Source organism: Lygodium microphyllum, chromosome 11 (genome assembly GCF_053477565.2).
Source record: "Lygodium microphyllum isolate KBCC chromosome 11, Lygodium_microphyllum_v1.1.10, whole genome shotgun sequence".
Taxonomy (NCBI): Eukaryota; Viridiplantae; Streptophyta; class Polypodiopsida; order Schizaeales; family Lygodiaceae; genus Lygodium; species Lygodium microphyllum.
Window position 1 is genome coordinate 79666329 of NC_141145.1, and position 25703 is coordinate 79692031.

The 25703-nt window shown below is 41.3% G+C and overlaps 1 protein-coding gene across 1 annotated transcript; it reads right to left on the bottom strand.

The window, feature by feature from the left end:
- Positions 1-520: 520 nt before the first annotated feature.
- On the bottom strand, positions 521-5454 carry LOC148029007 (coronatine-insensitive protein homolog 1b-like). The gene is made up of 3 exons (XM_087687785.1): positions 4679-5454; positions 2197-2698; positions 521-1783 (listed from the first exon to the last, which is right to left on the bottom strand). Exons 1-3 carry the CDS (start codon positions 5155-5157, stop codon positions 1016-1018), a joined length of 1749 nt encoding a protein of 582 aa, XP_087543911.1. The 5' UTR covers positions 5158-5454; the 3' UTR covers positions 521-1015.
- Between the last annotated feature and the right edge of the window lie 20249 nt (positions 5455-25703).

Below are 25703 nucleotides of genomic sequence, written 5' to 3' on the forward strand. Positions count from 1 at the left end.
TTTTCTCTAATGCAATTTGGTTTATTAAGGTGCCAAGAAAAACCCCCATGCGGGTGAGGCAAATTAAGATTGAGCCATGCTTGGGAATCGAAACTCAGCTTGAATGCGCACAATCTTTGCTGGCGTAAACCAGCTGGGCCTTCAGGTCATTGGCGTGACATGTGTTGGCTTGCACAATGGGTTTCTTGCAAAAAGGGCTTGTTATATACTCTCACGAAATGTATCGGACTGTATCTAGGGCTTGTTATATACTCTCACGAGATCGGCGTGGCCATAGCCTCACCAAAAAGCCATCAAGGGAAGTCACCGTGTTTCCTGACTACTCTGCCGCTATGCAAGTTCGAAGGGCCTCGAGTTATCACAGTTTTTCCTGTTAAGGTCAAAACGTGCTCGCAACATATTTTGATGCCAAATGACATAAGTTGGTTCAAGCACTTGTCACATGTTTAACCCTTCAGATGGAAACATGTATAGATATCTACTAAAAAACATTACCTTGCAACTTGGCGCATCTTTAACCCTTTCAGATAGAAACATGTATAGATATCTACTAAAACACATTACCTTGTATCAAATTATGAGAAGTTTCTTAAGATTGCCCTTGTGATTTCAAAAATCAGGCAACCATTCAAATGTAGGCCTTGATTTGATTTGCAACCCCTACCCTCTGTTTGGTCAGGGTGCAGTGGCTATGATCTGAACAAGTAGCATACACTCAACAGCCTTGTTAGGCCTGCCAAGTAAAGAACAACCAATTCTTTACTTCTGCCTTGCACAAAGGACCACAGCGTAGCTTCCTTACTTAGGGTAGGAGCACATAACAGCTAAAGGAATTCACTTTATTTGCTGTAGTGAAATTCTTATGATGCAATCAGAGAGTCCTTTCCTGTTCTGTTTTCTAAAAATAGGATATTTTGCAGATCCATAGAGATAGAAGAGCTGCTGCACATTTCAGCAGCATATACATTTTACTTCAGTAAGAATATCACATATGTGAAGGGAATCCACTACCATATCAATCGAGGCAGACAACCGTTTGTGGATTATCTGTCCGAGTCCCAGCCAAAGAGCGGTAAGCCAGAAACTGTGCCGGCTGTCCCACCTCTTCAGGCACATCCTTAGCAGCTATGTATTCTACATTCCAGGAAGCTCGTTTCAAAGGCAGCAAATCCTTTCCTGTACCTGTTGTTGCAAAACCTTGCACCCAGACATATTTCAAAGCATCCATCTTCAAAATTGCTGCCGTAATGCCAGCCTCTGTGAAGACACAATCCCGGATCTCTAACCTTTCAAGACTAGGGCAACCATCAGCAAAGAGGCTGAGACCCGTGTCAGTTTCACCAGGTAATCCAAACAAGGCCCACCTCAGCTTCTGGCCATACCTTCCAATGTCTCCCATGCCTTTGTCAGTTAACAAGCCAGGCCTGCCATAAAATGCAAAGCGTTGCATGCCAGGGCATCCTTGCATTATGGCCCGCAATCCCTTGTCCAAAGGACGCTCGGTAATGTCATTCCCTTCGTCCAATACTACAAGCCGAAAATCTTTGAGCTTTGAACAGCTTTTTGCAATTGCCACCAAAGCAGTATTATCCAAGTCAGAAACATATACTGCTATGTGTTCGAGATGATGGCAGCCCAATGCAACACAGGTTAAACCCCTTTGAGTTACAAAGCCTGGCTGTACATCTCTGTCTCCATCTCCATGCTCCACCCGAAGCCTGCGCAGGTTTTTACAGTTATTTGCAATGACTTCAAGGCCCTCGTCACCAATAGCATTGAACACCTGCAACAAGTTACAATGATTCTTCTAAGTGACATATAGTAGCACAGTAATCAGCATGTTATATACAACAGCTTTTCCATGATACAGTGATTAGCGAGCAATTAAGCCATAGATATAAGTAACTTCTTCATGGTAGATACTAGCATGAAAAACTAACCAAAATCCATTCAGATGAGGACACAGAGAGAAAAGTTTTGAAAGCACAATTGAAAGGAGGTATTCTAACTTTATCGTCTTTTTCTTATTTGAAAGAGGAACGTTTTGAACTATTGACTGATTATTAATGCAACTTGTACAAGTTGGTAAAGAGGCTTTTGAAGCTGAATCCTTCTCTGTAAGATCTTGTACATAATATAAACTCATTGACCAATTAAAGCTGGGAAAAAACCAATGTCAAACTAAAGGAAATTTACCTCCAAATCCTCCAGATTTGAGCATTTTGCAAGGAGCTGGCAATGACCATTTACAGTAAGAAGTGAAAGCTGCAGATCGACCTTCTTCAACCCTGATGCAATTGGTTGGACCAGGGCATTCACAATCAGATCTCCTTCATTCATACCCATATAGTAGAGTCCAACTAATGAAGTTAAGCCTGTCGGCAGACTAATTGCCACACTATGATGTTGACCCAAATAATCGTTGAAGCCCACTGAAACTCCTCCGAGTTCAGATAGACTTGTTGTTCTGCTCAAAACACCATCTAAGCTTTCTAGGTCAAGCTCATTCAGCTGCAATGATGACAACGATTTGCAATTTGTTGCTAGAGTGAGGAGGTCACCAATACTGACACTCTGCAAATCTGTTCCAGAAAAGTTCAGCACTTCTAATGATGAATTGTGCAAAGCCAGCTCATGAAGCCACCTGCCCCCATTGTCCTCGATGCAACTTTCCTCCAAGACAAGGACTCTCAGGAATCTGGACATGCAGATAGAACACACATAATTGCAGGGAACCAGCACATACAAATTACACACAATTTCCATCAAGCTTCTAAATGCTAAACAAAAACAGTTTTTATTTGCTAGTTTTTCTACTCTTGTCACGATTCCGACTGTGTATGCCCTCTATTGATTAGGAAAGTATGAATATAAGATAGCCCTTTGCAATTATAACTGCTACCAGCCAAAATTGAAGCTTCAAATTTGTATTGAACGATTTAAAGAATCATTTTGGTAAGTCCCTTTAAGCCATGCATTAGTGAAGGAAACTAGCGCAAATTACAAATTATAATTTGCACGGTGAGTGAAGAAACCTCTCATCATCAGTTTCTTTCTTGTCCAATGGTGAGAAAGGTTTGGTCTCTCGTCAGCTATTTGGTGCCATGTGGTTGGGCCCTCCATGTGTCCAAGGGATTGGGTTTTTGGAAAGCCAAAATTGATAGACTTTATGTAGCCACATATGCTGTCTACCTTTAATGGCTGTAACCTGCTGGGAATGACTGAGAATTGGCAGAAGGATGATAGAGAATGTTGGGGAGAGAATTCAGAATATCTTCATGAAGACCTGCCCCAATCAGTAGTCGCTTGCTGCCTACAGCTCTAATGATCCTGGTGTTTGCTGTTTCCAGCCCAGGAATTGATTGCCTACTATCCTAAGGCCTAGGAAAGTTGTCACCTACTCTTTTGGGCCTCTCTAATGCTCTTGTTGGAGAGCTAAAAATGCATTAGCCTGACTAACATAGCCCCAAAATATGCTTAATTAATGAAGAAACTTTGTTGTTTTAAAAAGAAACACCATCCTAGAGAGTTACTATGTCCCACATGCCAAACCCTAATTTGGGTGCCCAAACTTTCTATAAATAGACATGTAGCCCACCACTCTCCCTCAATCTCGTTTTTACAAGCTTCAAGAGCCGTATCTCTGCTACCCACACCCCATTCGTGGAGGACATTGCGATCAGTAGACCTTCTCCTTGTTGTATTCTATCATTTGGAGCCTAATTCCAGTCTCTGACTCCACCTATGAGCTATCGCCTACATCTTGGAGCTATCGGCTGATACCCTAGAACTATCGCCTGCGCTCTGAAGCTTGCGTTATTTGCCGACGTCATCAATTGGAGCTGTTGCCATCAATCATGCACTATCGCCACCTATCAAACATTTGCATTTGCAAAGTTTCTCTCTTCTCCAACTGTCCCCTACACTTCTTGCATAGTCACCTACAGACTGTAGTTGTCGCCCAGTTTTTCTCTCCCCTCAAGTATCTACATTTTTAGTCTTTCTCTCTCCTCAATGCCTATTTGTATCAGATGCAACCTCTTTGGCTAAATTTGCTGGTGTTCAACACACGGAGGTTCACTATCAAACTACCATGGAGTCCAGAGACCATATCAGATTTCTGCTGGAGCATGATCTCATCATTATGCACAAGGCTCAGCAGAAGATTGAAGGTAAGCCTGAGTTATGAGCCAAAGTGATGGTATTTAGGTTACCCATGGCCCACAACTTCCAGTTTTAGATACATGGAAAGTATCCTTATGGTGCGGCTGTGCTAGCCAGCTTTCCAAGATGCTGTGCACTCAATTCTGTTTACATCTAATGCTAGATGAATGCCTCAGCAGTAACTCAAGTTCTTTACACCATGCTTCCAAGCCAAATTGAGCTCATGTTGATGTGGAAGCTATGAAGACTGTAAGAGAATTGTGAAATCCATATTTTCTATCCGTCTGAAATCCCTATGCTACATTGTACTGTTCCATTGCACCCCTTATCTATGTGGTCAGCCTTCACTGTCAATAAAAGTTCTCAATAATTGCAGAACTGTTGAATAATATCAAAATAACTTCACACGGTGCTTTATTTTTCACATTGTTCTCTTTCATGCAAGCAATAGTGTTAAATTAACCAAAATCATGATTCTCTCTCCCAAGCTCAATGCACAGCTAATTATATGTACCTGCAGGACTCAGTGATGGCTCTAAGACCTGAAGTAGAGAAGCCAGAGCACTTCTCAAGCTTAAGGACCTGCAACATGTGGCCTCGTTCTCTGGCAATCATGCACAAGTCTTCATCAGTTGCAATCATCCGCCTAAGGTGAATGGACTTCAGGCAACGGCAGTTTACAGCCATTTCAGAAATCCAGGGCTTAGCATATCCCCCCCAATCTTCTGGAATGAGCATGAACATGGCTGCCCTGGGCTTCCCCTTCAGCTTCACTGCTTCAAGGGCTTTGAAGCGTCGTGTAAGACTTGCTGGGTCAATGGCATAGCAGCAGGCAATGGTCACACCCTTGCGAGTGCGCCGGTCAATGTCGTACCATTTCTTGCAGACACAAGAGACAGCGCTGCGGACCGAAGCATCTTCAATGCAGGAAAAGATGCATTCAAGGGCGGTGTCAGGTATGTCGTCGCCTCGCATCACTTGTCGTTTTTCCATATCTTTAAGATGCTGCTAGGAATCGTATTTCCGATTTCGGCAGCTCTTCTTTTAGTATGCTGGTACTGGTATAAAACGATTCTTCCTTCCACAGCCAGTAGAAAAATGCTGCTACTAGCTCTGTGTCTTCTTCCAAAGCAAAAGGTGAAGAAGGGAGTGATGATGCCTGCCTTCGCTAGGAAAGTCCATCTCTCAGCCTCTGCCTCCAGATCAGGCTATGGCGGAGGACCTCTTGGCCACAATTAGGGTTTTCAGGATTGTGGTTCAAAGGATGCTAGTGGCAGACTGTCTAGTAGATAGTGGTCGTGGCGGATTACTGTTGACGGGGTCCCTTTCAGCTGAAACGGACATTAGTCCTCTGCCACGTCGGACCCGTTATCAGTGTTTCTCACGCCTTTCCGAGGTTTTATAATATTTTAACAATTGAATTGCAAATGTATTTTCGTAACCAAAGTTGAAAATTTCCAATGTTATTAACTTTTCTCTTTATTTTTCAGGGTTTTTTTAATTTTGGAAAATTCTGCACTTCGTTTTACATTAAATTTTCGGTTTTTGCAAAGTTTGGACTTGTAACGTAAGTTTTTCTCGGTTGTAGATTTCTTGATTATATTATAACCGAAATCACCATGATTTAAAATCTTTTGTAAAAAAATTTCAAGGCTTTTTTAAACTTTAAGAACACCAAACATTAATTTTTTTAAAAAATATTGGCATGAGAGTAAAGGCTAGGTTCAAAGTTTTAGTAAGGTTAGAAGAAATATTTGAAAGTGTATGTCAAAGATGATAACTAGATGATTTTATAAGGATGCATTAAAGCGTTGAAGTGACTAGGATAAATATTAATCAAGAATAAACTTTCTAAAATAAATCAATCAATTTAAACACAAAGACTTTGTTTCTCAATTTCAAGTCTTTATTGTAAAACTTAAATGCTAAGACATGTTAAGACACTTTAGAATTTTCTTTGTTATGTTATATTAGTATTTAGTGTTACAATTTATTCAACAAGTTAGATGTGTATGTGCATATGCATGACTAAGTGATAAGTCTATATAAACACTATTGTTCTATTTCTATATGTGTGTGTGCATATATATATACGTGTGTGTGTGTGTGTGAACAATGAGTACAAGTTATAGATGCTAGGCATGTGGCAATGAGCAACAAGATGCAAGTAGTGTGTGCATGCATGGCAATGGGCTCGATAGGCTTAGTGGGCACTAGAAGTTGGAACTAGGTAGCATAGCATGTAACATGAGTGACAGGTGAGAGAGAGAGAGAGAGAGAGAGAGAGAGAGAGAGAGAGAGAGAGAATGTGTGTGTGTGTGTGTGTGTGTGTGGCAATGCAAGTAATGCGAGTAGGTGAGTAGAGCTGGTGGGAGATGGTGCAAAGAGTCTAGGGAGCTAAGTGGGTGTGGAGCATGGGCAAATGAAAAGATTCAAGCACACACACACACACACACAATGTGTGTGTGTGTGTGGTGGCGAGCTAGTGCAAGTAATGTGACCAAGTGAGCAAAGCAAATGGGAGTGGGTGGTGTGCAAAGAGCCTCGGGAGGCAAACGAGTGGCGAGCACAAGCCCGGGCAGTCCACCTATAAGAAATCATCTATATAACGTGTGTTCAAAGGATATTAAGAAATGCCCTTTCTTTACATGCTATAACGCCATAAAATGACCCTTTTTACTTTAATAAACTTATGGATTTTTTTCAAATTATAATTTAAAACCCCCTTTTGTGAATATAATCTTGTACATTTTACTAAATATAATACCCTTTCTTTTGAACTCATGTGCTATCTTACATGTTTTATAAGGTGGACTCCCTGGGAGCACAAGTAGGCAAACGAGTGCAGAGCATAAGTAAGTGAATAGAGAAGGGTGGACACACACACACACACACACACACACACACACACACACACAGAGGAGAAGAGAGGAGAAATGAAAATTGAAATGAGTTATTAACATCTCCAAAAGGTCGGAGTGACATATGAGTCCATGAGTTATAACCATTTGTGTCATGATATAAAGGTCTGAAAACAAACAATAAAGGTAAATAAACAATAATAGAAAGCTAAAAAACTAAGAACTATAAAGCTAAGTTCTTGCAACTAACAGAAAGCCTTAATTGATTCAGTTAGGAGTGATAAAGCCTATTGTACATATACCAAGACTAGTAATATCATGAAGGTACATGGGGCCTAACTCTAGCTTGAGCAATGATCTCATGTATCCTCATATGCATGTGTCATCGACACTTGTGTTGGGGTCTAGGAGGTTTGGATTGACCAAGCTAGATTGCTTGATCAAATAATGCCCCTTGTGTAGGTATAGGTTGTGCTTGTGTTGACATCTCCTAAATGATCCTCCTGGACTGGGATTGGGATTGCTCTAAAGTCCCCCCTACCTCCCTCATAAAGAAATTTATCAGTTGCCTTTAGATAGGTCACAGTTGTCTTGGGGTCTTCTCCTAAACGAGTGTCTCTCTAAGACATCATATCTCAAGGAAAAAGAGGCCAAGACACCACTGATTAGTGTAATCCATGACTCTTGGCAGTGGCCCAATCTGTCTCTAAAGAGACTATGAAAGTGTCTCTCTAAGGCATCATATCTCAAGGAGAAAGAGGCTAAGACACCATTGATTAATGTAATCCATGACTCTTGACAATGGCCAAATCCGTCTCTAAAGAGACTATGAAAAGCATATGCTTATTTCTCTTGGGTGCTTACCAACTATTCAAGGGATGTATCAATGCTTGTGGATGACGTGAGATGCTTTGTCATGGTTTGGAAATGCATTTGAGCAATGATTGAAGCTCATTTTTTGATTGACATTGTCTGTCATTTGCTACAATAGGCATCCACTTGAGACAATTTATGCTTATTATCCTTGGATAATACTCAGGCTATCCGCTTGGATCTTAGATGTCTAATATGGATGCTATATGCCTTGGCTATGTATGCGAACATTTGGGCTTCGTCTCAACTTGCGTTGAGTTATTCTGGAGCTTTGGACAATGACATTGGTCTATTAGTCATTGCCTTGGTTACTACAACAAATGCTTTGCCGATCATCTTGACTTGGATGCTCTCAGATATATGCTACTTGGGTCTTGGATGTATGGATGCCTTCTACATGATGTTTTGAGCTTTGTTTGTTCATTTGGCATTCAACTTTTGTTCCAATGGGAGCCACTACTCGACACTTGGATATTACATTGAGCCTTTGGTTATGTACTTGAGCTTGAGGGTCTTCCAGTGACTGTGGGACTTGGTGACATTTACATGCTCTTGTCATGCTTTATGTACGTAGTTGATGCTTACTAGGCTCATCTGACATTCCTCTTAGGTTGGCACCTATCTCTATCATGGTGTTGTCAGTGATGTATGCATCTTGGTTGGTTATGTATTGAGCTTCCGTTACATTGCTCAGTCTACTGTGCCTTTATTTGGTCTCTTCTGTTACCCATGAGACCCACTCTATGCATGATGGTTATACCTATGGGATGTATCTCAATTTGACCAACTGATTCTTTGACAATTATCGATGTCAGTCGCATATTCACTCACTGTAGTTGGAACCATTATTGGCAATTGCAATTTGTTGCCCATCCTTGGCATTGATTTCTTACTGTTATACTTCATTTTCAACATGCTATAATTGCAGTTTACTGCATTGTTTATGTGAGTAGTTACCTCCATTTGACAATTCTTTGCATTGAGTTTGTGGGCAATTCATTACTTGCTCAGTATCCCTTGTTTTCATCCTGATTTAGCAGTGGTTTTAGTGTTGTTTGTAGTAATTATAACAACCTGCTTTGAGAGTTTGTGCACTTGTATGCGTTCAATATGGCTAGTGGCTTGAATGATAGTGCCATATTTAATATTGATAAGATGGATGGCACCAACTACAGCTACTAGAAGGCCCAAATCTTGCAAGTTTTAGTGCAAAAAATAGAGATTAGGCCTTTGAAACATAAGGGTGTCAAGCCCGAACCTATTGATGCAGAGAATTGGGGGGTTGAATTAGATGAGCTATGTAAGTTCACCGTTATATTATCCCACTCTAAGCAAGTATTCTATAATGTTGACTCTGATGGGCAATCGGAATGGAGCTTATGGGAAAAGATTCGCAATGTCTATGACCAATAGAGTCTAGCTTCTTAGATATATTGGCTGAAGCAACTCATGGACCTTCTCATGGAGGACACTTCTATATCTACTTACCTAAATGAATTTCATTCCATTATCAATCATTTGTCTTTCTAAGGGATTGAATTCAAGGGTACCCTACTTCCCTTGTTCCTCTTAGTTACACTACCCGAATCATGGGATACATTTTATATTGCTATATGTGCTAACATACCTACTAAAGGGATACAATTGCAGGATGTAGAGGGTGTACTCTTAACTGAAGAGCTTAACAAAAAGAATGTCGATGCTTCCCACACCTCTCATGCTTTGACAATTAGAGGCAATAATGGTAGGAGCAGTAATGCTCGCTATGGGAGAGACTCTCAATAGTCTCACTCTCAATCACGTGGAGAGTCTCACAGTAAGTCCAATGTCCATCAGTGCTTATTGACTTTTCATTACTGCGGGAAAGTAGGATATACATGCAAGATATAGGCCTTATACCAACGTTAAAAGCGGAAAAAATGTAAATAACAAAATTTTGCCCCCGTCATCGCAAAAAGCGTCGTTATTGGCGACACCATAGAATAGTCGCCATTTGCATTGTTATCAGCGTCGCTATTTGAGTCGGTATTAGCGTTGCTATTTGCGATGCTGATACCGACGCAAATAACGACGCGTGCAGGTAAATTTGCGATGCTAATAGCAACGAAACAAGGAAATTTTTTTTTGTGGCAGGGCAGCAAATAGTTTCTGCACTGTGTACAATGCTCGTGTAAACAAAAACAAAGTGTACTGAAATCATAACATTGATACATGAAATAAATACATGATCGCATAATGAAAGGGACCGGTACAATCATGACAAGATATCACTACTACATAGAAAATGTCTACATAGATAGGGCGACCAAAAAAGAAGGGTGTGTGAGCTCCAGGGATCCAAGGGCGAGCTACATATCCTCGCCATCCGAAAGCTCGTCCCACCGCAAAGGAGCATCGAATGGACTCTGCAAAAAAAGAAACAACAAGACATCAGTCCACCATACAATAATGCATTCTAATTAAACATGGTAACTACAAACAAGAAAGATGAGTGACTTATAGGGCCGCCGCGTCTATACAATCGGTCGACCAATGCAGTGAGACCGTGCCTCTCTACATATCGAGTCTCAAAGCTGGTCGGATTGTGATTTGTAATGGAGTGTTGCAAAGAAAACAAAATAATGATTGTTAGAAACATGATTGCCATTACAAAGGATATTGCAAAAAAAAAAGCAAGCAAAATAAAAGAAAAACTTACAAAGTTCTCCAGATATGTCATGTGTGCCACTCCCAAGATGATGGACCACTCCAGCCTCTAGTCGTGCCCTTGCCGCCTCGCGCTGCTGACTCCAACGTCCTGGAGAATCTGTAGCCTCCTCCCTCAGTCGGCGCCAATTGTCCGTGTCTAGCCATTAGGGCTTTGCAGCCCCACTCTTGAGTGCCTTGCGTGTGTCCGATCATCTGTGTGACATATATAGGCACGCATGCAGTCCATCATCCAACCCGCAGAAAATCTATCTGCTGTGGCTGGAACCGAAAACTCCTCATGCAAGGATGCTACTATGTAGTCCTTGCTCCCCTCCAGTATGTTTTTCCAATGATCTAAGACGTTGTGCCGAAAAACTTGTTGGCACAACTCTCTCATGCGAGCCATCACCCTCCTCCCCTCATCATTCATGATGATGGCTCTTGACCTATCATTGACAAGATAGGCATATCCCTCTAGGGTATGCCTAAGATGGGTCCTCTCCCACCTGTATCCACGCTCCTGGGCATATCCAGGAGGCCCCTGTACATCTGGTGTATCGACCGGGGTAGTATCTATCGAAGTAGCACCCATAGGGGTGCCACTTGCAGACGATTGAGCAAAAGCTAGAGTAACTGGAGTAGAGGTCCCCATAGGTGTGACAAATCTTGGAGGTGATGCAACTCCAGTAGAACGACGAGATGAAGATATCGCATCCGTGCCTCCATAGCATCCACCTGAGCCATGCTCCCTGGAACCACCACAAGAGTGAGGAGTCGCACCTGTATCTCGTGCCGACCGCGGGCTCACTGCCTCCGTATCTCTACAGTATCCCCTTGACCCTGAAGCACTCCCTCCCTCTAGCCCAAATCTGGAGCATCGACCTCGTTTGATCGAATCCGAAGCATTTGATCACGCCGAAGTAGATCCAGTAGAGCGACCTGACGATGTCTGAGGCAGCTCCTGGTCTGCCATGTCTCTGAATCTCGCCATCTGATCTGGAGACATGCGCGTGAAGATATCCTGCAATTCCTCATCGCTCATCCCTCGACTCATCTTGAAAAGGTCACCTACACAGACAAAAAATGATGTTAGCATAATCAATTTAAATCATACAAAGCACGGTAATATAAATCCTAAAAAAATGATCTCACTTAAAAATGCATATCTTGTGTACCCTTATAAGCGATTAGTCAACGAATTGAGTAAGTGGATGCTCCAAGTATGAAGTATCATATGGTTCCACAAAATCGTGCTTACTCATATCTTGCACGGTGACCCCCTCCTCCCACAAAATCTTAAGCTCTTCGACTAATGGACGAAGATACACATCTATATTTTTGACTTTGTAGCAGCTGGGGACGAGTAAGCTAAGGATGAGATGTCATTTCTTCGTAGAGAGCCATGGAGGGATATTGTAGTTGACAAGGACTATAGGCCACACACTGTAAGAAGTTGAGCGCAGACCGAATGGGTTCATGCCATCCATTGCAAGACTGAGCTGAAGATTCCTTGGCTCTCGTCTGGGAAGGTAGAGTCAATGTGGCTCCATGCACGTGAATCCGCTGATATTCGTTGAACTCCATTTGTGGACCTATTCTGCGCATGCCATGTTGTCAAGCTCGCCATGCCAAACGTACGAAACATGTGGTTTATGCGGGGGATAAGTGAAAAGTGTCTGAGAACTTTTTGAGGGATCGTTTGCCCTTGCAAGTATTGTCGATACCTGTGAGTACCACACTTTGGACATGTCTCCATAGTCTCGTATTCTCCTCAAAACAGTATGCAATCCTTGATACATGCATGGATGCTGTTGTAGTCCATGCCAAGCTTTCGTAAAACATGTCGTGCATCATCACGAGACTCAAGCATGGTATTTGCACGTGGTAATATATGATATTTCAATAGCCTGAAAAAAATCATAAAATACCTTGAAAAAGCGCAAATATTTTTAATAATAGTGCTGAAAATAAATCAACGAAGCGTACATACAAGGTACTTGAACAACTTGGTCACACTCGCATCGCTCCACCCGTATTTTGCTTGCACACTTAGGAGTACAAGTAGTGTCTTCAGGTGAGATACTTGGCACCCATCATATAATGGCATGGATGCTTCCTCTCTAAGCGGATCAGAAGTATCGACATCCATGGAAATCAATGCATCGATCATTGCCTCCATCTCAGGCTCCAAGATTGTAGGTAGGTCTGGAAGGCTGCGTGTCTCCTCTAGTATTGATGGTATAGATTGGATACTGCCTTCCAAGTGGTGGATTGGCTCATGCACTCCATCCATCACATGCCCATGAACTCTTCTAATTGGGCGCAAAGGGTGCACTCCTCCTTGGGACGAGACGTCACCTCCCTGAATAGAAAATTTGCCAGCCACACCCAATTTTCTTGTATATGGTATTCAATTAGCTTGCGAGTACAATGCATGATTGATATTAACTTTTCTTACCATTTACTGAAAATCCTCAATCGCCTGATCAATGATCTCAGATTGAAACTCGCCAAAGCATCGTACGTGTTCTATAGACAATCGATGTTTTCATCTAATTTCCAGCTTGCATTGAGAGCAAGGACATGGGACACGCTCATTAAGATACGCCTCACAATCTTGAACAACAAGACCTTCATCGTTTTCCATTTTGTCTACGTTACGACAAATAATTTGTTTTTGTTATCATTCTTTTTTTCTTTCTTAAATTATTCTTCTCTCTTTCCATCTCTCTCTCTCTTTTTCTCTTTCTTTATTATATTGTATGTATTTCCTCTCCCTCTCTTTCTTTCCTTCTTCTTTTTTCTCTTCCTCCCCCTCTCTCATTTTCTTTAACAATCACGGCTACGACCACGACCATGACCACGACCACGATCACGACCACGACCATATGACTACGACTACGACTACGACTATGACTACGATGACGATGACGACAACCAGGACCACGACTACGACCACGACCATGACCACGACCACGACCATGACCACGACCATGACCACGACTACGACGACCACGACCATAACCACGTCCAGGACCACAACAATGACGACGACGACCACGACTACGACTACGACTACGACCACGACCACGACCACGACCATGACCACGACTACGACCACGACCACGACCACGACCATGACCATGACCACGATCACGACCACGACTACGACTACGACTATAGAGATGAAGAGAGAGACAAGAGTTAGGGAGAGAGTAAAGTTAGAGAAGAGGAGAGAAGTGAGAGAGGTAGAAATGGAAAGAGAGATAGAGAGAGAAAAGAGATAGGGGGAGAGAGAAGGATTTAGGGAGAGTATAGGAAGAGAGAAAGAGGGAAGATTGAGGGAGAGAGAATGGTTGAGAGAAGAGAGAGGAGAAAGAGAGAGAGATCCGACTAGAGCATTTGACACCCATAGCCAACACACCGTGGAGAACACAAGCACAAATTGACTACAACTACAACCACGACCACAACCACGACCACGACTACGACTACAAATTTCCCTTTACCATTTACAACTCACCCACCTTCTCTCCACACTATTGCACACTATAATCTCTATGAGGGCATGAGATTGGGATCTCCACAGATACCAAAGCATGATCTCTAGCTTGATGGTTGCATATATACTACTACTACTCATGGAAGAAACCTTAAAATAGTTATTATGTTCAAATATATGCTTGTTAGAGTAGAAATTTATTCCTAAGACTATTCTAAGGATAAAAGAGGGTTAATGATAAAAGAGCATCCTTCCTTGCAAGTGATTTTATATTATATTTTTTAATTAAAATTGATAGTTGAAGATGAGTTTCCTAAGAGATCTTGTGGTGATGTTGTTTTATTTTTGCGAAGCATTAGAATGATGCTATTTTAGTTTTTTGTATTTGTCTTTTAAAGAAGAGATTGATTTTTATGGAATATCCAAAGTTATTTTTGGATTTACATTATGAAAAATGAATGTTTTTCTAACTGATAGGCTGATTGCCTTCGTTATATACTTCTACAAAAGTTCTTGTGCGATAGGTGGATATTTGGTTACACACTAAACCTCCCCCAAGGTCAGTGGCTAGATCCCTTCACCAAGGGGATAGTTTGAGTGTGGTGGAGGCTAGGACAAGCCCCATGTATGAGAGGTCTCTTTGTAGGAAGAACATTATGCTAGGAGGCGCAAGTGTGCTAGGGTTCTCTAGCCATATATCCCTTAGGTTTGTTGAGGATCGGCCTAACCGCTATGAGCCTAGGATGAGCTTATTGTAAGGTCTTCTTTCCTTTTCTCTTTTTCTCTCCCTCTCTCATTTCCTCTTCCTCCCTCACCCTTACCCTCTCTTTCTCTCTTTCCCTATTAGGTTCAATGATTTTTCTCTCTCCTCTCCCTCTCTCATTTCCTTTTCTCTCTTTCTCTCCCTCTCTCATTTCTTCTCCCTCCCTCACCCTCACCCTCTCTTTCTCTCTTTCCCTATTAGGTTTAATGACTTTTCTCTATTTTTCTCTCTCCTCTCCCTCTCTCATTTTCTTTTCTCTCTCCCTCTCCCTCTCTCATTTCCTCTCCCTCCCTCACCCTCACCCTCATCTTCTCTTTCTCTCTTTCCCTATTATGTTTAACATCTTTTCTCTCTTTTTCTCTCTCCTCTCCTTCTCTCATTTTTTTCTCTCTCCTCTCTCTCTCTCATTTCTTCTCTCCTCTCCCTCTCTCATTTCCTTTTGCTCTCTTCCTCTCCCTCTCTCATTTCTTCTCCCTCCCTCACCCTCACCCTCTCTTTCTCTCTTTCCCTATTATGTATAACATCTTTTCTCTCTTTTTCTCTCTCTTCTCCTTCTCTCATTTTTTCTCTCTCCTCTCCTTCTCTCATTTCCTTTTTCTCTCTTCCTCTCCCTCTCTCATTTCTTCTCCCTCCCTCACCCTCTCTCTCTCTTTCTCTCTTCCCCTATTATGTTTAATGTTTTTTCTCTCTTTTTCTCTCTCCTCTCCCTCTCTCATTTCTTTTTCTCTCTCCGTTCCCTCTCTCATTTCCTTTTCTCTCTTCCTCTCCCTCCCTCACCCTCACCCTCACCCTCACCCTCTCTTTCTCTCATTTTCCTGTTATGTTTAATGTCTCCTTCTCCCTCTCTCATTTCCTCTCCCTCCCCCTCTCTTTCTCTCTCCCTCCCTCTCGCTCTCCCTCCCTCTTCCTTTCCCATTTCCTCTCCCCCCCTCTCCCTCTCCCTTTCTTTCTCTCTCATTCTCTCATTTTCTCTCTCTCCTCTTCCTCTCTCATTTCTTCTCCCTCCCTCACCCTCACCTCTCTTTCTCTCTTTCCCTATTATGTTTAATGTTTTTTCTCTCTTCTCCTCTCCCTCCCCCTCTCTTTCAATGTTTCCCTCTCCCTCTTCCTCCCTCATTTCCCTATCATGTTTAATGTCTCCCTCCCTCTCCCTCTCCCTCTCTCATTTCCCTATTATGTTTAATGTCTCCCTCTCCCTCTCTCATTTCCTCTCCCCCCCCTCTCCCTCACCCTTTCTTTCTCTCTCATTTCCTCTCCCTCTCTCAATACACACAAATTATACCAAAAACAAGTAAAAGAGAGAGAGAAAACTCCCTCTCCCTCTCTCATTTTCTCTCCCTCTCCCTCTTTTTCTCTCTCCCTCCTTCTCCCTCTCCCTTTCCCTCTCTCATTTCCTCTCCCTCCCTCTCCCTCTCTTTCTCTCTCATTTCCTCTCCCTCTCTCAATACACGAATTATACCTCATTTCCTCTCCCTCCCTCTCTCTCTCCCTCTCCCTCTCTTTCTCTCTCATTTCCTCTCCCTCTCTCAATACACACGAATTTATATACCAAAGACCAGTAAAAGAGAGAGAGAAAACTCCCTCTCCCTCTCTCATTTTCTCTCCCTCCCCCTCCCCCTCCCCCTCTCTTTCTCTCTGTCTCTCTCATTTCCTCTCCCTCCCTCTCCCTCTCCCTCTCTTTCTCTCTCATTTCCTCTTCCTCTCTCAATACACATATTTTATACCAAAAATAAGTAAAAGAGAGAGAGAAAATTCCCTCTCCCACTCTCTCATTTTCTCTCCCTCCCCCTCTCCCTCCCCCTCTTTTTCTCTCTCCCTTCCTCTCCCATTTCCTCCCTCTTCCTCTCCCTCTCTTTCTCTCTCATTTCCTCTCTCTCTCTCTCAATATATATAAATTATATCAGAAACAAGTAAAAGAGAGAGAGAAAACACAAAAGCAAAGCAAGAATGGACAATGCACTCACTGTAATGACTCGAAGAAGGGTTTGGCGGCTCCTCTTCGCCCTCCGTACACCTCCTCCTCTTCTTCGTGAATGGCAGTGGTGGTGAGAAGCTTTCTTTCTCTCTTTCTCTCCCTCTCAGCAAGATGGTCGCTCTCCCTCTCACTCTCTGTTTCGTGAATGTGGTGAGAAGCTTTCTTTCTCTCTTTCTCTCCCTCTCAGCAAGATGGTCACTCTCCCTCTCGCTCTCTGTTTCGTGAATGCACGAAAAATGGCGCGCTTGGATTTCGGCCTGCGTTTTTTTGCTCTGGGTACCGTCGCTATTTGCGTCGCTATTAGCGTTGCAAATAGCGACACCGCTATTTCTCGCCACTAACACTTGTCGCTATAGCATCATATCCTTGTAGTGATATTTGGTTATAGTGCCATTAAATGTGCGAAGACAAGCACAGGGAAAAGGGCAAGGGTAAAGTACATGCCAAAAATAATAATCGCAGGATTGTCCTTAGCAAGTTCAACATTAAGATTGAAGAGATTAATGTTGTCCAAACTATTTCTGATAATGTTTTCATACTTGCAGCTTCTTATCTTGATACTTCATAGCTAACTAATGCTTTGTTAGGGTATACGCAGTATTGGCTGATAGATTTAGAGACTTCCTTTCATGTGACTCCTCATAGAGAGTGCTTTTACTCCTATCCAATATGACTGGATCTGTCTTCTTGAATAATGACATAGGATTAGCAATAGTTGGTATTAGTGATATCTAACTACAATTTGATTCAGGTTGCATGTTTACTCTTTATGATGTACGCCATGTATTGACTCTCACGAAGAGCCTTATCTTTTTGCTGGCACTTTGGATGATGCAAGTTATGTAGTTTCTTTTGGTGATTCCTCATGGAAGATTACCCGTGGGAATCTTGTCATTGCTTTTAGTCCAATACTCTCTACCCCTTTCTTGTATCTAGGTTAGTTGACCATATTTTAGTAGTGGATGCACTTTCACATATATCTCTCTAGTATCATTGCCTTAGGCATATGTCCTTGAAAGGAATGAAAATGCTTACATGTTTGTAGTATCTTCCACCCCTTAACTATAAATATTTTGAGTCTTGTAATTATTGTTTATATGGTAGTCAAGTATGAAATATGCATGAAAAGTCTGGTATGATACACATGGGTGAGTCTTTGGCTCTTGTTCATTCAAATGTATGTGGTCCCATGCCCTGCAAGTCATTAGGTGTGGCGCGAAATATTTCCTTACTTAGCAAAAATTGAAAGTATTGGGTATATTTTGATTTGGCTTGCCTTAGTTGAGAACAGTCTAGGTATAGGCTGAAATTCCTAAGGTGAGATAATGGGGGTCAGTATGTCTCTAAAGCCTTTGGGCAGTTTTATGACAAGAGGGGTATTAAGCATTGTTACGTGAGCGGTGATCAAGAACAAGTCTCACTCACAACCATATAATGAGACGTTAAGGAGTGTCGGTTGGGGAATTTGACTTTATCAGATGCACAAGACAACACGAAAAATTTAAATGTTTCTACAACCACTACACGAACCACACACGAAACCAAAAAACACACAATGCCTTTGTAGCTCAAAACAACTTAAAACCTGAATGTGGGTAGAGCATCACATAAACTCAAATTAAAAAAAAAACACCAACAATTCGAAGACAAAACCAAGTGAAACATATTCTCATACCTTAATAACCTTGAGCCGACACTCAGCGCTTCAACTTCCAAGTTCTCCAACTTCACAAGTTAGCACGTTAAGAGTTTGCTCTCTCGCATGCAACCCTCCTCTCACCTCTCTCACAAGATATAATTGGAATTGAGGGGGAAGGCCCCTTGCTCTTCTCTTTCTCATCCTTATATAGTTTTCACAAGTTCTCTCACATACATTAGGCATTTTGCTTTCAGCTTTTGGCTTTCTAAAAAGTCTTAAGGCTTTTATGCTTTTGGCTTTTGGCTTTTTACAGTTTTCGTTTTTTCTACCCTATGCCTATTTGCAACTTGTTTGGATCATAACTTCGTCATATGAACTACGAATATAGTCATCTGGATACTCAAAACAATAGGAATGTACCTAGTCGATAAGCCAACATGGTATTGCGAAAATCCATAAAAAATAAGCAAACATATTTATTTTCGTAAATCACATTATTTTTCTTTATCTTTTATCTTGGACGACTTATTCCCTTCCTTGGCCTATTGTTCTTGTAATTGCACATACTTTCAGCACACATGTCCTCTTTTTCTTCAATAAATGCTCGCTAATGATGTAAAACTTACGACATTTTCCTTTGATCCTTGAGTCTTCAAAATAAACATTCTCTGAATATGAACCTATTTTTTATGTAGTGTGCCCTACCATGAATATGATTTTTTGAAATGAAATCCGTGCCCAATCATTCATGATTTGGAAAAATATGCAATGTTGGATCATGGTATGCAACCAATCAATCAATGCTCACACGAAAAATAGTGGATGCACTCGAAGAAATTGTGCCTAGCCTATCTACATGTGATCATGCATCATACATAGTGCAAACAAAATTATTTGATTATTTAAATTCTTAACCTCACCTCTCAACTCTCATCAAGAAGAAAAGATATTAAACTCCACTCCATCCAAATTCTCACAATCACTTTAGAAAATGGTGGTCCTCAAGATGTAGACCAAATAAGAACAACCCATCTCACAATTGGCGGCGTCCTTCACAACCCTCTAACTCACCCATCAATATCTCAAATATCGTCCGTGCAAGATATGTGCATGCTCAATGATAGGTGCTCTCTCAAGTGTGCATGTAACTAGGATTTATTGCAAATAGTTGCAGCGGGCCTCAAGCTATGCAAGTGCTCAACGATAGTGCAAAATGTGCATCATCCCAAGAACAAAGACGATCCCCGAGTGAAGTGCATAGAAAAGTGCAACATGAAGTGCTTGTGAATCCATAATCTGTGTGATGTGCAAGAGTCTCAACAAGAAATCATTCCTTGTTCCACAATGTTCGACAGCTACTAGCAAACTCCAGCATCAACCTGTTCAAAAAAATACCAAGCTCGACCAAGGCTATCAAGTTCCCACACTCAACAGACCAAACAAAATGATAGAAACAAATCCTAAGCTAGATAAACACTGAAAATCCAATTATGAAACGACAAAAAAAAGGACACGTAAACAACTAAGCTAGCAAAAAACAAACCTAGCTATAATTTGACTAGGGGTTTTCAGTTTTCAGAAAAACGCTTGACATATTTAGTCCTTCCCCTAGTTTGCAAACATTCATGTGCAGCAGTTGTTTTCATGAAACGATGCAACATTTATGAGCCAATAAAAAATTGGATCCAATGATCTATCCACAATCTTCTCAACAAACACAAATGGCACATTTCTCTCAAACAACTCCTTTACAGGCAAACAAAACTCATGCATGAAATTCTCATCAAAATCCTTGAGACAATCCTCACCACCTAAGGAAAATACATCATCCTCCAAATTCTTCAAATCCCAACCATAATCCAACATCTTCAAATCCCTAAAATTTCAACCATGCTAACAAATATTCATATCCTGCCCATCCTCCCTAGGAAAAACCATGCTACTTCTGGAGTCTCTAAATAAAATTTTGACCCTTTCTTTATTGCCAAATTCAATCTCATTCATTGTTTTATCTATGAAATCAAGGATCTCCCAACTCAATCTCCAAATCAAATACAACATCAAAAGGAGTCAACTCTGAACTCACAACACCACAAAAACCAACAACATCAACACATGGGGTCGCTCTAGGATACCCACCCACATCACTTAACTCTTCAACAATACAAGACTCCATCGAGTCTTTCATACACAAAGAGGGTAACCACCTTCCATAGTATCCTTACAAGCAACCTCTGGAGAAACTTCCACATCTACATCATCACAACAAACATCTTCACAATGCAACAACTTCAGGTCAATAACCTCAACCAAAGACTCCTCAACTACCAAATCCCCAACTGCCTCCTCACAAACCCCCTCCAACTCTATTTCCTTGGTTTTAAACCTCTTGTCCCTCAAAATTTCAAATCTTTTCAAAGCCTACTCAAATTCTCTCTCACATCCTCATCGATGTCACTCTCAGGGTCCTCAAATCCCCAATCAAAATCTTCACAAACATCATCACAAGCTTCAGGAGAACTCAACGAAACCATAAGACTATCAAATGAAGTTTTCTCTTTGACATTGTTGCCAAAATCAACCAAATAATTATCCACACAACTATCAAGAAGCATGAGGTCATGTCTACTCAAAACAACATCATCAACAACACAAACAAAAGCCCCTCTAGGGGGGCTACTCAAACCATCACCAACCAACTCACAAGACTCATCAGAGTCAACAACACCAACACCAAAATCACAACAAGAGTCAGAACCCAAAACCTCAATACTTCCTTGATCAACAAACTCACAACAAATCTCAACAAACTCATCAGGCAACAAATTCGAACCCTCAACTTCATCTTGAAACCTTACAATTTCTAAGCCCTCCCCCTCATGGTCTTCTAACACTCATTCTCAAAGTTGTCACTACTCTCTTCAATACTCCCAAGACTTTCAGAAATATAAAAAATCTCTCGACTCTTATCTTCTCTCAAAGAACATGAAAACTCTTGGTTCTTAAAACAATATGGTCTCTTATTTTTTTTCCTTACAACTCAGATCCATGTCTAGCTCATCTTTATAGTCCTCAAGCTCCAAAGTATCATCAGTCCATCCCTCCTCTTTAGATAAATCACTAATCACTAGACTAGAAGTATCCGTGGTCAATGGATATGAACTCATACTCCTAGATTCTTCACTTCAATCAATCAAGCAAGTATTTTTATTCTCAACCACCGTAGGGAGTTTCTTCTCACAAACTTCAAATGATTTCTCACAAGTCAACTCATCCCTTTTAAATAGAGAATATAGTATACCTCTCTCAGGATCGGCATAACTAACTCTCTTCTCCTCAAAAACTTTCCTCTCAACTCGCATTGAGCTCAACCTTTCCCTTGGTTCATCAAACCCTAACTCTTTTTTTCTTTTGGCCTTCCTCTCTTGATATTTGGCTATCTTCACCACTTTCTCAAAAGTCTTAGGATTCTTAACCTCTAATTTCACTCTCCAATCTTCTACTTGTTGAGAATCAACAATCACACTCACTAAACAGCCTCTTTGTATGGAGCCTCAGGGTCAAGGATATGCAGGCTAACTTATCCCATATGCACAATGGTGCCTACTGCAGTTTCCTACTTTCCTATAAAGCATTGTATTTGCTTCCTTTCTTAATGCAATGATAGTACTCTTTTCTTTTCAGTGAAGTGTCAATGTCATTGTCAACATACACAAGATTGTGTTTATGAGTCCAAGTCTCAATCTTGGAACCTAATTCACTTGTGTAACAAACAGTGTCTTTGTCTTCTCCATCATGAGTCCACACTTCTCATTTCATCCTCCATAGCTTCCGGTTTTGCCATGCTCTAGATCTCGCATTTCTCACATGGTATCAGAGCCCAGTTGGGCATGGCATTGCTTCTCTAGCCTCTCTTGATTCCTTTCAACCTCAGTCTAGCTCAATGTCAGCTCATGACTTCATCTCCCAACTCTACTCTCACTGAAGCTTCCATGGCAGCCATAGCCAGCAGCACCCTATCAGATTGAGCTGCTTATATCTCACTCCATAGGTTGTTTGGATTATAACTTTGTCATATGAACTCCGAATATAGTCATCTGGATACTCAAAACAATCGGAACATACTTGGTCAATAAGCCTATGCAAGCAGAATTGCGAAAATCTATAAAAAAATAGATAAAATGATCAATTTTCATAAATCACATTATTTTTCTCCATCTTTTATCTTGGACGACTTATTTCCTTCCTTGGTCTGTTGCTCTTATAATTATACACACTTTCAGCACACATGTCCTCTTTTTCTTCAAGAAATACTCGTTGACGATGTAAAACTTACAACCTTTTCCTTTGATCCTTGAGTCTTCAAAATAAACATTCTCTGGATATGAACCTATTTTTTATACAGTGTGCTCTAGCAGGAATATGGTTTTTTGAAATGAACTTCGTGCCCAATCATTCATGATTTGGAAAAATATGCATTGTTGGATCGTGGTATACAACCAATCAATCAAGGCTCCCGAAAAATAGTGGATGCACTCGAAGAAATTGTGCCTAGCCTATTTACATGTGATCGTGTGCCATGCATAGTGCAAACAAAGTTCCTTGATTATTTAAATCCTTAACCTCACCTCTCAACTCTCATCAAGAAGAAAAGATATCAAACTTCGCTCCATCTAAATTCTCACAATCACTTTAGAAAATGGTGGTCCTTAAGATGTTGACCAAATAAGAACAACCCATCTCACAATTGGCAGCGTCCTTCATGACCCTCTAACTCACCCATTCACCTTACACACTCAACCAGAGGTTCCTAATTTGGTGATGAATATCCCAAATATCATGCGTGCAAGAAATGTGCATGCTCAATGAAAGGTGCTCTCTCAAGTGCACATGTAACTAGGATTTACTGCATATAGCTGCAACAGGCCTCAAGCCATGCAAGTGCTCAATGATGGTGCTCAATGTGTTTCATCCCAACCTGTGGCATGGAAGTATTTGACAAGGACAGGAGATGGCCCCTAAGTGCAGTGCATAGACAAGTGCAACGTGAAGTGCTCATGAACCCATATTCCCTGTGATGTGCAAGAGTCTCAACAAGAAACCATATCTTGTTCCACAATGTTCAATAGCTACTAGCAAACTCCAACATCAACCTATCCAAAAAAATACCAAGCTCGACCAAGGCTATCAAGTGTCCACACTCAACAAACCAAACAAAATGACAGAAACAAATCCTAAGCTAGATAAACACTGAAAATCCAATTATGAAACGACAAAACAAACAGACACACAAACAACTAAGCTAGCAAAAAACAAACCTAACTATAATTAGACTAGGGGTTTTTGATTTTTAGAAAAGTTCTTGACAATGTTAGTTGGTTCCCCCATACACCCCACCCCAAAATGGTATGATCGAGCATATGAATAAGACAATTAAGGAGCAAGTTTTCACTATGCCTAGCTAGGTAGGCTTACCACAACATTTTTGGACTGAGACAGTTACTATTGTCATACGCTTGATAAATGGGTCCCCATGTACTGCTCTTGACTATTAGGTTGCAAAGGAGGTATAGTTTGGAAACCTCCCTCATATGCTTATTTGTGTGTCTCTGGTTGTGAGGCTTTCTACCATATATCCAAGGATAAGCACAATAAGCTAGATCCTAAGTCTAAGAAATGTATCTTTCTTGGTTATGGGGATGTAGGTGAGATAGACTGTCACCTATGGGAGCTGCAGGCTCAGAAGGTTATCTACAACCATGATGTTATTTTCCATGAGGAGAAAATACATAAGCAGTCCAAGCATGTCGTTGAGGTATGTAGGGTGATATTTCAAGAGGAGCCTCCTGCTATTGTATAGCCAACTAGATAGCCTGCAGTAGTGGTGGATGATGCCCTAGTGGTCCATGTCCCTAACTCTCCACAAGATGTACAAACCCCACATTCAATTTTGAGGCAGTCTACTAGAGATAGATGATAGACTGCATGGTTGAGCCCTCTATGGATTATGTTATGGTGATAGATGCGAGTGAGGTTCTTGCTTATGATGAGGCCATGTGCAGAGGTGATAGTCACTCTTAGGAGAGGGTCATGCAATCAGAGTATGACTCGCTACAAAATATCATACATGGGATTTGGTTTATTTTCCTGGTGGCAAGCATGATTTACCATGCTAGTGGGTATATAAGTTGAAAAGTACCCTTGGACACCCCAAGTCGAGATATAAGGTCGGATTGGTTGCTAAGGACTTCAAGCAGGAATACGGTGTGGACTTTGATGAAGTGTTTTCTCGTTTTGTGAAGATGACTACCCTACACTCGATATTGGCTTTGGTTGCTCAACTTGACTTGGATTTTTATCAGATGGATGTCAAGATGACTTTTCTTCATGGGGACTTGCATGATGAGATTTACATGGAGCAGTCTAAAGGCCTTGCAGACCCTAGCAGGGAACACCTAATGTACAGATTGAGAAAGAGCCTTCCTTAAGTAGCCACCTAGGGAATGATACCACAAGTTTGATGCATTTATTTATTCACATGGATATTCTTGCAGTAATATGAATCCATGTTTATACAAAAGAAGACTCGTGATGATAGCGTTGTGATTTTGGTCCCCTATGTAGATGATATCTTGATTGTTGGGAGTGCTCATGATGAGTTGGATGCCTTGAAAGGAAAACTCAAGAAGAGCTTTAAAATGAAGGACATGGGACATGCCTCACATATTCTTGGGATGTGCAATACGCATGATGGCTCTAAGGGGCGCCTTTGCTTGTCATAGAAGGAGTACATCCAAAAGGCTCTTGAGTGGTTTCATCTATAGGATACTAAGCCTATTGGCTATCCGTTACCTTCTTACATGAAGGTTAGTTAAGTTGATTATCTGCACTTTGATGAGTAGAAGGCTGAGATGGAAAAGATCCCTTAAGGCTATTGGTTGTTATTTACCTTCTCATATGAAAGTTAGTCAAGCCAATTACTTGTAGTTTGATAAGTAGAAGGCTGAGATGGCCAAGATCCCTTATGTATCCACAATGGGTAGTTTGATATATGCCATGATAGCCACTCATCCTAATATAGCATTTTCAGTGGTAGTTGTGACATGCTATATGGCTACACCTTGCTAATGGCATTGGGATGCCATCAAGGGTATCACGAGGTACTTGAGGGGCACAACATCAATGTGCATCTATTATGGTGGCTAGGATACAAGAGTCATGGGATACATTGACTCTCA

What these genes read in the sequence shown, in the direction of transcription:
- LOC148029007 (XM_087687785.1), bottom strand. Translation starts at nt 5,157, where the DNA reads ATGGAAAAACGACAAGTGATGCGAGGCGACGACATACCTGACACCGCC. An exon ending in GCCATCACTGAGTCCTGCAG is followed by an intron (nt 2,699 to 4,678) that starts GTACATATAATT and finishes CTGCATGTCCAG; the next exon opens with ATTCCTGAGAGTCCTTGTCT. An exon ending in CAAATCTGGAGGATTTGGAG is followed by an intron (nt 1,784 to 2,196) that starts GTAAATTTCCTT and finishes AACTTGTTGCAG; the next exon opens with GTGTTCAATGCTATTGGTGA.